General features: G+C 34.9%; 2 protein-coding genes across 2 annotated transcripts in view; both read left to right on the top strand.

Annotated features, from left to right (window-relative positions):
* LOC107655552 (transmembrane protein 178B-like) overlaps window positions 1-7,080 on the top strand; it is a 41,650-nt gene extending 34,570 nt beyond the window's left edge. Inside the window, exon 3 of the mRNA XM_016443069.1 lies at window positions 6,926-7,080. Coding sequence (XP_016298555.1) covers window positions 6,926-7,080 — 155 coding nt within the window. The remainder of the gene's footprint in view (window positions 1-6,925) is intronic.
* A 2-nt stretch (window positions 7,081-7,082) lies between these two features.
* Window positions 7,083-13,987, top strand: part of LOC107655551 (transmembrane protein 178B-like) — a 50,724-nt gene continuing 43,819 nt past the window's right edge. The window contains exons 1-2 of the mRNA XM_016443068.1: window positions 7,083-7,101; window positions 8,445-8,558. Of these exons, the coding sequence (XP_016298554.1) occupies window positions 7,083-7,101; window positions 8,445-8,558 (133 nt within the window). The remainder of the gene's footprint in view (window positions 7,102-8,444; window positions 8,559-13,987) is intronic.

Genomic DNA, 13,987 nt, shown 5'->3' with positions numbered 1-13,987 from the left:
GTATATATTTTGAAAATATTTACATGTATTTACATGTATATATTTATATTCATATAATTTATATTAAATATAAATATATTTAATATATAAAAGTAAAATTTTTCTTAAATATATACATGCATAAGTGTGTATTATATTATACTATACTATATACTATGTAAACAAAAACTTTTATTTTGGATGCGATTAATCGCGATTAATCGTTTGACAGCACTCATTTATAACAACAATTAAATTATTAAATAACATAAATAGTCTGAAATATATGTAAATAACATACATTTCAGCCTGCAGAGGAGAGTTCTACAAGGATCCAGAGTTTTTAAATATATAAATTAATGTTCCTCTTCAGGTTTATGCATCTAACATTACTTCAGTAGAGGGCTGGAAACTTAATCCAAACAACTGTTTCCTTATAATATTTTAAAATAGTCTTGTAGCTTCACTACACTGACAGTACATAATCCAATAAATTAATATTTAGCATAAATACGGCTTGTACATGCAGTTTTTCTGTATTTTTTACAAAATTATTCTGGCAACCACAGCTGCCAAAATTATTTTGTAAAAACTACAGAATTTTTTTTACAGTGTAGGCTATCATTAGAAAGAAACCCCAAATCTATCTGTTATTCTTCTGTGAAGCAGCTTCAGCAGTGTACTTGATTTGAACACTAAGGCAACAGGAAAAACGTAATGATGACTAATGCTCACCACTGAACAAAGGGAATTGCAGCACATGGCAGCAGTGCGGCTACAGGCCTGTGGCACAGGGGGTGTTTATGATTAATGGTAATAAATATGAAAAGCATCACATCAGCCCCGGCACCTGATCGCTCTCGCCTCCACAACTGCGTTACTGCTTAGCAAACAACTACATCACTAGAACAGATACAGCCCTCGGTTCAGTACAGTGTGCACAATACACTCCTGCTGGAGTCAGTGGCAATGACGCCAAATATCTCCTGACAGAGAGGTCAGCATTAATCCAGCGCTACATTTTGACATGCCGGTTTTTTTTTCTTTGTATAAAACATTTGGACTCTCTGAAGGCCTGACCTCTAATATAGTGGTCTTTAAGTAATTCTTGCACTGCCCTACATGTTAGGGTGATGTACAATTTCTTGAAGTACGTCAAAAGTTTATATAAATTTATTACACAGATCTGTGGAATACTTGATTCTGATTGGTCAAACGTGGCTTTCTGCGGTCAATTTTTTTTATTATTATTATTTTGATTTTTTTTGTATTGATTGCTAAACTAAAGGATGTCCCTGCAGCAATTCACAGTCTCTTTCATCTCACATAAATCAATCACTATTGCTAAAACAAAAAGTTTAATAGTTTTAAATAAATGTAAATAAAATAAAATAATAAATTCACATAAAATAAAATAATTAAATAAAATAAAGCTTGTAACACTCCAAAGAGAAAGGAAAACCTGAAATCGCATCATATGACCCCTTTAAGATGCCATGTAATTAGAGGAAAGAAAGATAAACGTGAAAGATATCAAATAAATTGTTTAAATATTTACAGAATTTGCTATAATAATACATTATAATAAAATATATTTAATCAGTCTTGAATATGTAAATAAAATAAAAAAATTTAATAAAAAAAAATGTAATTAATGAACTGCAACATCTAAGATACCATGTAATTAAAGGAAAGAAAACCAAACCACTTGAAGAGAAAACTGTTAAAATGTTTAAATTATATCAAATATATTGTTGAAATATTTACAGAATTTGCTATCATTACAATTATAATACATTATAATATAATTAAATAAATGTAAACAGTCTTTAATATGTAAATAAAATAACTTAGTTAAATATAAAACTTAGTTTTGGTTTGTCAAATGTTGCTTTTTATGTTCGAATATTTTTGTATAGTGACTGCTTAAGTGAAGGATGTCTCCTGCAGTAATACAGTCTTCCCAAATAATAATTTCATGCACTTTATGTAGTTATTTGGTTAGTAGCCAGCTATTATTGCAAATAAAATTAAATAAAACAAGTCTTGAATATTTATTAAAAAAATGTTTTTTGTTAATTTTGTAGCCTCCAAAGGGGATATCTACAAGGATCCAGAGTTATTAAATATATAAACAATTGTGCTAATTATAAGACATGGTTGTGTTGTTTACTGTTGTGATTGTTATTATTTTAAAATGACCTGTTAGAGGATATTAACTTCTGCTCTTATATTACCTCAAAATTAACGTGTTACATTAATCTCTCTGTGCCACTTACAAATTGGTATATTTTGCAGAGAGAAGAGGAGATAAAGTTAATCCCCTTTGCAATATTATAGCGGCAACAGTGGTGACTTTGCATATACGTCAGTGCTATTATGGTACATTACACCACATAGCATTGATCCAGATTACATGTAATGAGGACACTGGACATATATCATTGATCCAGGCCAAGTCAGAAATCAGGCTATAGTATTTGTAATCTGTTACCTTATTGACATGCAGTCCTTCCTCAAGTTGAGCAGTGCTGTTGTTGTCGATATAGGTTTTTCTTAGAAAGGTTTCACTCATTACTAGGCCTGAGGAGGAGAAAAGTGAAGCGAAGGGCTCATGAATTATTGACAAAGACATTGGAAAAATGGCAAACATTCCAGAGAATCCAAAGAAAATTCAAAGATGAGGTTCAAGGGTGATTAAATTTGTGACAGTGCCTTCGCACCTCGGTTGGCAATGTGTGGAACGTGTCGCAAATGGATTATTTAAAATGCACTTATTTATTTATTTTGAAATTCGCCTGAGCAGACACATTAGCTGCGGATAATGGCAGTGATTAATCCTGGAGTAAACAACTGAAAATGCCCTTGCGGAAAAAAAATCATCAAATTCAACCTTCAGGAAAAAAAAAAGAAATATAAAAATGTCCTTTCTCACTCTGTGATAGTTAAAGCAAAGTAAGACAGGCTGGAGATTCATAAATAAGTAAAAGACTCTTCCAGTCTGCCAAATCCCTGTCTGCAGACTTTAGATTAGTACAATGAGCAGAAAAGCAGACAGCACAGGAGAGTCTGCCAAAGAAATAGTACTTGCTGAGTCTCTCTTATATATATATATATATATATATATATATGGATCCCTTTTGCCTTCAGAACTGTCTTAATCAGAGATTTTGGTCCATATTAACATGAAAGCATCATGGCAGGTTGGATCCATGCTTTCATGTTAATTACGCCAAATTCTGACCCTACCATCTGAATGTCTCAGCAGAAACCAGACTCATCAGACCAGGCAACCTTTTTCCAATGTTCTATTGTTCGATTTTAGTGAGCCCAGGCAAATTGTAACCTCAGTTTTCTGTTCTTAGCTGACTGGAGTAACGCCTGGTGTGGTCTTCTGTTGCTGTAGCCCATCTATTTCAAGATTCGACATGTTGTGTGTTCAGAGATGCTCTTCTGCATGCCTCGGTTGTAACAAGTTGTTGGTTGTTGAGTTACTCTTGCCTTTCTATCAGTTTGAACTAGTCTGTCCATTCTCCTCTGACCTCTGGCATCAACAATGCATTTTCACCCACAGAACTGCCACTCACTGGATATTTTCTCTTTTTCAGACCATTCTCTGTAAACCCTAGAGATGGCTGCACAAAAAAATTGCAGCAGATCAGCAGTTTCTGAAATACTCAGACCAGCCCGTCATGTTTAAAGTCATTTAAATCACCTTTCTTCTTCATTCTGATGCCGGGTGTGAACTTCAGCAGATTGTCTACATGCCTAAATGCACTGAGTTGCTGCCATGTGATTGGCTGATTATATATTTGCGTTAACAAGCAGTTGAACAGGTGTACTTAATAAAGTGGCTGGTGAGTGTATATACACATACATATTACGCCTGGCCATTTAATGTTAAATTAGGAAAATTAATTAGTACAGCACATGGTAATAAAATATATACTATTATTTATTGTTTTTTTTAAATAATTTAGCTTATATATATATATATATTAATATATATATATATATATATATACACACACACACACACACATCTGAAGTCACTTGTTGTAAAATAATTTGAATGATTATTTTATATTAAATAGACTAATTATTCTGCGTATTATGCAGTCACTTTAATTATTTATATAAATAATTGATTGACAGCCCCAATATTACAAAGAGGAAAAGAGACAGCAAGTACTCTTTAATAAGCAAGAGGAAAAAAATCTAATCAGGCAGGCTGTCAAAAAACTAAAAAACATAATAAAATATCTCACTCAAAAATGATCAAAAACAGTCCCCGTGCTAACAGTACAAGGCATCAAGGGAAACCAAGTGACCTTTCATTGACTGCCTCGTATCAGGACTGCAGAGAATCCTGGGAGTGTAGCTTGGCAACATTAATGCAGATTGTTCTGTAAATAGATATTTTTATGCCAGTTAAGCCATATAAAAACAACTTGACGCAAGCATTGCAATGTTAAAACTATATGAAAGTCAATGGCCCTAACTGAACTGAACAGCTCTGTATTTGAGTCACACATTCAAGCTAAAGTAAGTGCCATGGTCCCAGTGACACTTAAAAACCTGTGATGCCTTTAGCTTTCTTTGGCGTATTTAAAATCTATTCAACTCTCCCAGGCATTGCTGGCCATCAAAAAATCTATACCCAGGAACACTGCTGTCTGGTCAACCTGGAAGAAAGATGGTTTTGGTTTACACTCGGTCGCTGACCCGATCAGTTTCTGCTCCGCAGGGATACACAGGGCCAAGAACAATCTGTCTTGCAAGCCAGTGTAACGGGAGATGTTTGCAGAGTTGCTCGTTAAACTCAGCATGAGCTATGTTTGATGATAAAATTTGTATTTTTTTTTTATGTTGAAACAACAATCTTCTGTACCAGCTTAACATGCAGAGACTGCAAGCAGTTGAAAGCAATTGAATAGTAGATATTGTAAAATCCAAAAAGTTTAAATATTGTGGCATTACACACAGAAAATGTTGCCATAATTGTTTTCAAATTAATGTACATGTGAGTAGAGCTGCAAGCAGTGATGACGGGCCCAAGCCATCAGCACAATCACCACCCTAGTGGCATTAGGCAAACCATGCACAGCAGACGAAATGCTGAAGTTTGATCTAAAACAAGACAATGTATGCAAAAGTTATTAGGCACTTCCTCTTTCCTATTTTTCATCATAAATGCATCACCTTGCCATGGCCAAACCATCCAAGATATCAAAAAACTCTTTGCAATTTAGCATTCCCTATATCTTGTGATCATGTTGACCGAGTTTGGAGGCAACAGTATATATATATATATATAATAGTTATTAAGATGTTAAGTTAGGTTTAGTAATTGGGTAGGATTAATGGATCTAAAATATGGTCACGCAGAATAAGGCATTAATATGTGCTTTGTAAGTACTAAAAAGTCTTAGTAATATGCATGCTAATAAGCAACTAGTTAATGAGAATTGGACCCTAAGCTAAAGTGTTACCATATGTACGCACACATTTTTGTTATTTTTGTAAAGTAAATCTGGTTACAGTCGCACTAGTAGAGATCCACTGCTATCGTATCCATTTTCAACTTGTGTAATGATTTGGTAATCAATATGACACTAGACCTTCCCCTGGTAACACACCATAGATTTTAGCTGGTCTAGCGGTTCCTGGAAGAAAGAGATAATGGAAGACAGAGTCGAGCATTGGGACTATAATTCTCTTTTCTGGATGATATAGGCTGCCATTTTCTATCTGCAGAATTTCATAATCAAGAGGAAATGATATCCTGGACAATAGGGCAAGCTGGAATGATTGCTGGCATGTACTGTTAGGACACAGAAATATGTATCATTATCTTTGTCAGCCCTTTTTCACTGCTGATCAGTGCATGTGCGTGAGCTCTGAAGACACATGAGCACATCATTCCTGTCTAAAGGGGAGGATGTGTGCAGGCCTCGTTCTAAAGGCCATATCATTCACAAACGCACTTCACAGTGCTCCCAAATTAAATCATTTCAGACACTATGTGACATATTTCATTCCCCAAAGCTTTAGAGATACGCTGTACAAGTCAACCAGAAAGCCTCAAAGTACACTGCAGAAAAAGGATTTAAAATGTGACAAGCTACAGGAAACCACCGTTTGATTAGAAACAAAGAGAAACACAATCACACTACTTTGTAAATGTTGAAAAGGCCTCCTGGGATGCTAAAAATTAGATCTGTACTTTCTCAAAGAGAAGGAAAGAAGAAAATCGAAGGTGTGAAGATTTGTATTCTGATCGGGCTAAATACAGTGAAGTGAAAATCTCTAGCAGGAGCGTGTAGTGGAATATATAGCTAGAAAATGAAGACAATGTAAACCTCCATTTAAATCAAGACTGTTGTACTTGTCAATGCAATATACTGATTGATCATTACATTTGTTAGCATTATAGACACGATTCACTTAAAAGAATAGTTCACCCAAAAATGAAAATTTACTGAAAATTGACTCACCCCTCAGGCCATTCAAATAACAAATATATATCAGGATTTTGATGTGAGAGGACAACAGGGGATGGACTTTTTCACTGAAGGAAGCATTATTCTTGTATTTTGGCCAGAAGCAATTGTTTAAATTATAGATTTGTTTCTTTCAAATGTTGAGCTTTTCACGTCACGAGAGATTAACTGATGGATTGGAGTCATGTTGATTATTTGTGGATTACTGTGCATGTATCAGCTGTTTGTCTCTCATTCTGACGGCACCCATTCACCGCAGAAGATCCATTGGTTAGCAAGTGATATAATGCTAAATTTCCCTAAATCTAAACAAACTAATCTCTTGGGTGATCTGAGGGTATGAAAACTGCTAGCAAATTTTCACTTTTGGGTGAATCATTTCATTATAAACACGTTTCTGGTTTTACTAGTACGTAAACTGTTTTTTCCTTCTCTACTCGCAGGGTCTATTGCAAGATGCTCTTATATCAAGTACCACTACTCCTCGGCCACAATACCCAAGAATCTCTCTTACAACATCACCAAGACCATTCGTCAGGATGAGTGGCACTCTCTATCAAAAAACTCTTTTCAATTTAGCATTCCCTATATCTTGTGATCATGTTGACCGAGTTTGGAGGCAATTGGATGAAAACCCTAAGAAGAGTATCGCAAATACCGCAGCATGCGTTTTTCACAAAAGCATGTTAAGGGTCACAAAAAGCCCCGGATAGTCGAAAAAAAAAAAAATCCTTAGGAAAACAATAGGGCCCTTCTCCCCTAGTGGCTTGGGCCCTAATTAGTAGAATGTAATATTGTAGTATGTGGTATAAATAACATAAAAAGTATAATCAAATCTAATTTTACACTACACTATTAATATATATAGTATGCGTATTATAAAAGTGTAAGTGTAATATAAACATATTTTACCATTTTACATATACATGAGCACATCATTCCTGTCTAAAGGGGAGGATGTGTGCAGGCCTCGTTCTAAAGGCCATATCATTCACAAACGCACTTCACAGTGCTCCCAAATTAAATCATTTCAGACACTATGTGACATATTTCATTCCCCAAAGCTTTAGAGATACGCTGTACAAGTCAACCAGAAAGCCTCAAAGTACACTGCAGAAAAAGGATTTAAAATGTGACAAGCTACAGGAAACCACCGTTTGATTAGAAACAAAGAGAAACACAATCACACTACTTTGTAAATGTTGAAAAGGCCTCCTGGGATGCTAAAAATTAGATCTGTACTTTCTCAAAGAGAAGGAAAGAAGAAAATCGAAGGTGTGAAGATTTGTATTCTGATCGGGCTAAATACAGTGAAGTGAAAATCTCTAGCAGGAGCGTGTAGTGGAATATATAGCTAGAAAATGAAGACAATGTAAACCTCCATTTAAATCAAGACTGTTGTACTTGTCAATGCAATATACTGATTGATCATTACATTTGTTAGCATTATAGACACGATTCACTTAAAAGAATAGTTCACCCAAAAATGAAAATTTACTGAAAATTGACTCACCCCTCAGGCCATTCAAATAACAAATATATATCAGGATTTTGATGTGAGAGGACAACAGGGGATGGACTTTTTCACTGAAGGAAGCATTATTCTTGTATTTTGGCCAGAAGCAATTGTTTAAATTATAGATTTGTTTCTTTCAAATGTTGAGCTTTTCACGTCACGAGAGATTAACTGATGGATTGGAGTCATGTTGATTATTTGTGGATTACTGTGCATGTATCAGCTGTTTGTCTCTCATTCTGACGGCACCCATTCACCGCAGAAGATCCATTGGTTAGCAAGTGATATAATGCTAAATTTCCCTAAATCTAAACAAACTAATCTCTTGGGTGATCTGAGGGTATGAAAACTGCTAGCAAATTTTCACTTTTGGGTGAATCATTTCATTATAAACACGTTTCTGGTTTTACTAGTACGTAAACTGTTTTTTCCTTCTCTACTCGCAGGGTCTATTGCAAGATGCTCTTATATCAAGTACCACTACTCCTCGGCCACAATACCCAAGAATCTCTCTTACAACATCACCAAGACCATTCGTCAGGATGAGTGGCACTCTCTGCGTGAGTAACTTTCATTCATAATAATAAAGTGGGACCGCAACATTCCTCGCTTCAAACAACTAAAGCATTAATATCTCAAACCGCCATGCTAGCTTGACTAAGTTACATTTATAGTACGAACCAGTGTATATTTTAACCTTTAGTGCTGAGACAAGCACTTTGTAAACCGTACAAACAGTAATCATCTCTGACCTAGTGATCTCATTTACTCAGACATATTACTTGCTAAGGTCAAGTCAAAACCAGATATGGAAGTGCAATTTATTTCGGGCAAGCTCTCAGTAGACCTAAAGATGAGGTGATTTGTTGTTGGTTTGTGGAAGGAGGAAGTAGGGTACATATCTCAAAGTCAGATGTACCTTGTTGACCCACTTTTGCTTGGTTCCCACCCTCCCCATATAAAAAGGAAATTATGAAGATGCTTATAGAGAAGTGGTGGAAAAAATGCGCGAATACAGAGAGTGGAGCATTAGTGCGCAACCTGACCCGCAAAAAGCTCAGCAAAACTGTAAAGCCCATTATTCACACATTTTTACACATGCCTCCTCTTGAGGGTTTGTTTTTAAATATGCTATATCTACTATTTATAAATCCATTTTGCTGGTAAAAATAAAATAAAATAAAATAAAAATGAACATATATAAAATATTATTTACATATTACATGCATTAAATGCAATGTATGGTAATTTTTTAGGCATTTACTTTAGTTTTATTTTGCATTTATCTTGCCAGACTGAGTTGGTTTACTCCAGTCTTCAGTGTCATATGATGCTAATATACTGATTTAGTGAAGAAACATTTCATAATATTAGCAACGTTGAAAATGATTGTGCTGCTTAGTATCTTTTGTGGCAACCGTTTTTTCCTGATGAACAAAGTTCAAAAGAATGGCATGTATTTAAAATGGAGATATTTTGTAACATTATAATGTCGTTACTTTCTCTTTTGATACATTTAGATTAGTTTACATTAGTGTCCTTGCTGGATAAAAGCAAATTACAGTTTAGCTTGGGGAACAAATTTTCATTAAAAACAGGACTGAGGAAGCATGCAATACAGCAAGGTTGTCTAAATATGGCTCTTCGGCGTGAAGCGCACCACAATAGAGCTTCTCCTTTCTAGTGGACGTCCACAGTCGTGACACTGGTTTTCACTACAGTTTACAAAATTTACACTGAGTGGGGAGTGTGTATAGGCAGAAGAAAGAGCAGGATTCAGCATGCCCTCAAACTGTCATGTGGTCACACTCCAATGTGCTGCAGAGATCAGCCTGTCAGGTGACTGAAGAGACACCTCTCTTTTAACCCCAAAAACCCACCAGTATCTACACCTCCATGTCTCTTTTTCCTCATTTTCCAAAGCTTCAACATGGAGGGTTATGAAAGCAGAGATGCATGAATGACACTGCAAGAAAGAGACTTGCACTCGACCGCTCTCAGTGCAGTCGAGTGCAACAGATGAAAGATCTCTGTGGCACCCAACATTTCTTACGGTTTCTATTTTGTGCACAGTATCTGGTTCACGTGAACCTGTAATCCTGTAAATTTACTTTTTGATGACCCCAGACCCTAGCAAGAAATCTTGCAGATGGAGTTATAGTTTATGTCAAAAGTTAAAATCTGAGCCAATAGAATATTATATGAGCCATAATATAACTAATAAATGGCTGATGTTAAAATTCTATTCTATTTTCTCCAAATGAACTGAAAATAAAATACTAAAAAACAAAACCAGTTGTTTTAATTTTGAATGAATGAATATACACTACAGTGCAAAAGTTTGGGGTTGGTTAGATTTTTATTTATTTTATTTATTTATTTTAAAGATAAGATAAGATCTCTTTTGCTCATCATGGCAGCAATTATTTGATCAAAAATTAAGTAAAAACAGTAACATTGTGAAATATTTTTATGCTTTAAAATAACTGTTGTCTATTTTAATGTATTTTAAAATGTAATTTACCACCGTGATGATCACATGTTGCTTCAAAAATCTTTCTAATATGCTGATTTGGTGCTCAAGAGACATTTCCCATTATTATCACATTTGAAAACAGTTGTGCTGCTTAATATTTTCATGCAACATAGGAAACTTTTTTTTTTCAGGATTCTTGAGAAAGTAAAAAAAACAGTATTTATTTGAAATGTCTCTTTAAAGATGAAAAATCATGTAATAGTGTACGTCTTTTCTGTCATTTTTGACCAATTTAATGCCTCCTTGCTGAATAAACGTATTGATTTCTATCAAAAAAATTTGACTGGCCACAAATGTTACATACACCTTGTATATTATATAATAATATATAAGGTAATCAATGTTTAAAAAAAGGAAATAAGCATGCACAATTAAATATCCAATAAAGAGACACCTAATATCGACTAATAACCAAAACGATTCTGATATATTGTGTATGGTCTCATACACACTTGAGCTTAGATTACAACATGTTCACATGGTATTTAGAGTCTCCCAGTGTGTCTGTCATTTGATCCAAGCATTCTGACCTATACTGTAAAGAAAGACATGGAAGGGTCAATTTTTCGGTTAAGGTCAGGCTGAGATGTTTAATGTTCTTAGTACGGCTTACACAGCAGCTCCAACAAATCAAACAGTCCGATGAAATCCATTCCTCTGGTGAGAGAACCTTAAATGTAAAACTAGGGCTGTGCAAAAAAAATCTAATGTGATTTTCATGCGCATCTCGTCAGCATCTCGATTTTGTGTAGCTTGTCAGTGAACTACGGCTCTGTGTAGTAAATGCCACTCCATCCGAACGCACGTGCTGGAGATTTACTACTAATCACAGGAGCGGCTTTACTGACGAGATGCGCATGAAAATCGCATTTGATTTTTTTGCACATCCCTATGTAAAACAGAAAAAAAGAATTAACAGAAGACATGGCCTTTAAGGCTTTGACTCCACTGAGTGCCATATTGATTTTGGGGATGCCAAGAGAGGTCAGGAGATCAAGAACTCTCTATTAGTGGACACTGAGAAGTAAATGACTCTAGTATTGTCTGGGAAATGTGTCTGAACCTGGGTAACACTGCCAGAAAAGGCTCAAAAAGAATCCCTAGGTGTCTCAACCGGCCACTGGTGAAGGCGTGAGATCAAAGCTCGTGTTTTGTTGTGATGTCTAGAATCAACAGAACAGGTAACGCTCAAGCGTCACGGCAGCTTGTGTTGTTTTTGCTTGTGTCTCGCTCGGATGAGAACCGAGACCTGACATTTCATAAAGTGTGTGAAATTGAACAAAGGGAGGTTAGAACATTTCCTGCGCTCTCATAGTGCTTATCTGCTCGCGAGTGACATCAGCAAAACTTCAGAAGGCTGTGGGATATACACAACACTCATTTGTACTTGTCAGTCAACACACCAGGAAACCGACTATACCAGCAAGAAAGTCACAAAAGACAACGCAACTTCTATTATATGGAATATGAAAGCAAAAGATGAGAGTCCGTCGAAGCCAAAATCACTTGTTTTTAGCGATGGACGGCATATTCAGCTCAAAACTGAAAATGCTTTTGGCTTTTCGGCTTTGGATGAAGACGGCCTGGTTCAATAACTTCAGCAGCTTAGGGATTTTGTAAGATCAAAAGGAAGCACCAAAAATAAGCAGCAGGAAGCTGTCAATGAACATGACAGGAAATAATCTGCCGTGATGCGTAAAGGTGCCCAAAGAGGCGAATTATGATCTTGGTTTCCAAATCCTCCAGATCGCGGTGCACTCAACTCAGAAACTGCTTAGTGCTTCAGAGACCAAAGAGAGTCAAGCATTGGATTTAAAAAGCAAAAGAAAAGAAGAAGAAAAAAATCTAAAGGATTTTATAGAACTAGTCTATTATTAGGGTCAATCCATTAAAAATATTAATGTAATCCAATCAATTACATGATATGCTTAATATGATATGCTTAATCAAATTAATTGCAATTAAACACACATCATGCAATTAATCACATATCAATATTTTCATCATGCAATTAATCACATATATCAATAATTGATTTTAATTACATGAGTAAATTAATGTATTCATGAAATGTTTTAAATGAGAATTAAATATCAATCAACTAATCACATATCAATAATTTTAAATTAAATTAAAATTAAACATGTATTCATGTATTTAAAATATTTACGTGAATTTAATTAATTTCAATTAATCACATCAATACTTTTAAATATAAAAAATGAAAACATGAATCAAAATTTGACTAATTGAATTAATAATATTACATGCAAGTTACTTAAACACAATAAGTCGCATATCACATAAATAATCACATAAATCAGAACAAATTGTATTTAATTTAAATAACATTAATTAAAAAAATATCAAATTTATTAAATGATATGCAGTCAATATATTGATATTGCAGTTCATTTGATAAATAATAATTTGTCAAAAATCACATATATTGATATCATTAGCTGAGAAAAGCCCCAAATGAAGATTAAACAATGGCATTATGTTATAGTGGCAGACAAAAGTGTTTTAAAACTTGACAGCTCATATTATTTTAAAGGGACAGTTGACCCAAAAATAAGAATTCTGTCATTAATTATTCAATCTCATGTCGTTCCAAATCCGTAAGACCTTCATTCATCTTCGGAACACAAATTAAGATATTTTTGATGAAATCCGAGAGCTTTCTGATCCTGCATAGACAGCAACACAACTGACATGTTCAAGGCCCAGAAAGGTAGTATGGACATCGTTAAAATAGTCCATGTGACATCAGTGGTTCAACTGTAATGTTATGAAGCTAAAAGAATAGTTTTTGTGTGCAAAGAAAACAAAAACAACAACTTTATTCAACCATTTCTTCTCTTCTGTGTCAGTCTTCAGTGCCAGAAAGCTCTCAGATTTCATCAAAAATATCTATACCGAAGATGAACGAAGGTCTTAACGGTTTGGAATGACATGAGGGTGAGTTATTAATGACAGAATTTTAATTTTTGGGTGAACTGTCCCTTTAAAGCTACGTATTTTACTGAAGCTGCTTCTTATGCAAAACATTAGTTTGATAGCTTGATGATTGTTGTCTTGGGATCCTGCTAAAAACAGGACCTGTAATGACATACTAACATCCTAAGCGGTAATTTAGTCTTTACCCCAGAGTAGGATACGCAAAGGAAATGAATTGTTAAGAGTAATTAACTGTCACTTCTGTAATCAGACACTATTAGGCTGGGATGGAGTAATTTGTATCATCTCTGTACTTACATTTAAACTGCTTGAGCATTAACCTTCATTGTGTTTATTGTACTAAGTGGACTTTGAATGTGACCACAACACAGCGTTCACTCTCTGTACACTACTGATGTATTCTCTAGATAAGACATTTCCATGTGTCTAGGCCAGGGGTAGGCAAGTTCGGTCCTAGAGAGCCGCAGTCCTGCAGAGTTCAGCTCCAACCCT

This window comes from Sinocyclocheilus anshuiensis, unplaced genomic scaffold (genome assembly GCF_001515605.1).
Source record: "Sinocyclocheilus anshuiensis isolate Anshui unplaced genomic scaffold, SAMN03320099.WGS_v1.1 scaffold916, whole genome shotgun sequence".
Classification (NCBI taxonomy): domain Eukaryota; kingdom Metazoa; phylum Chordata; class Actinopteri; order Cypriniformes; family Cyprinidae; genus Sinocyclocheilus; species Sinocyclocheilus anshuiensis.
The sequence above is the reverse complement of the archived record's forward strand: the minus strand, read 5'-3'. Positions and strand labels throughout refer to the sequence as shown.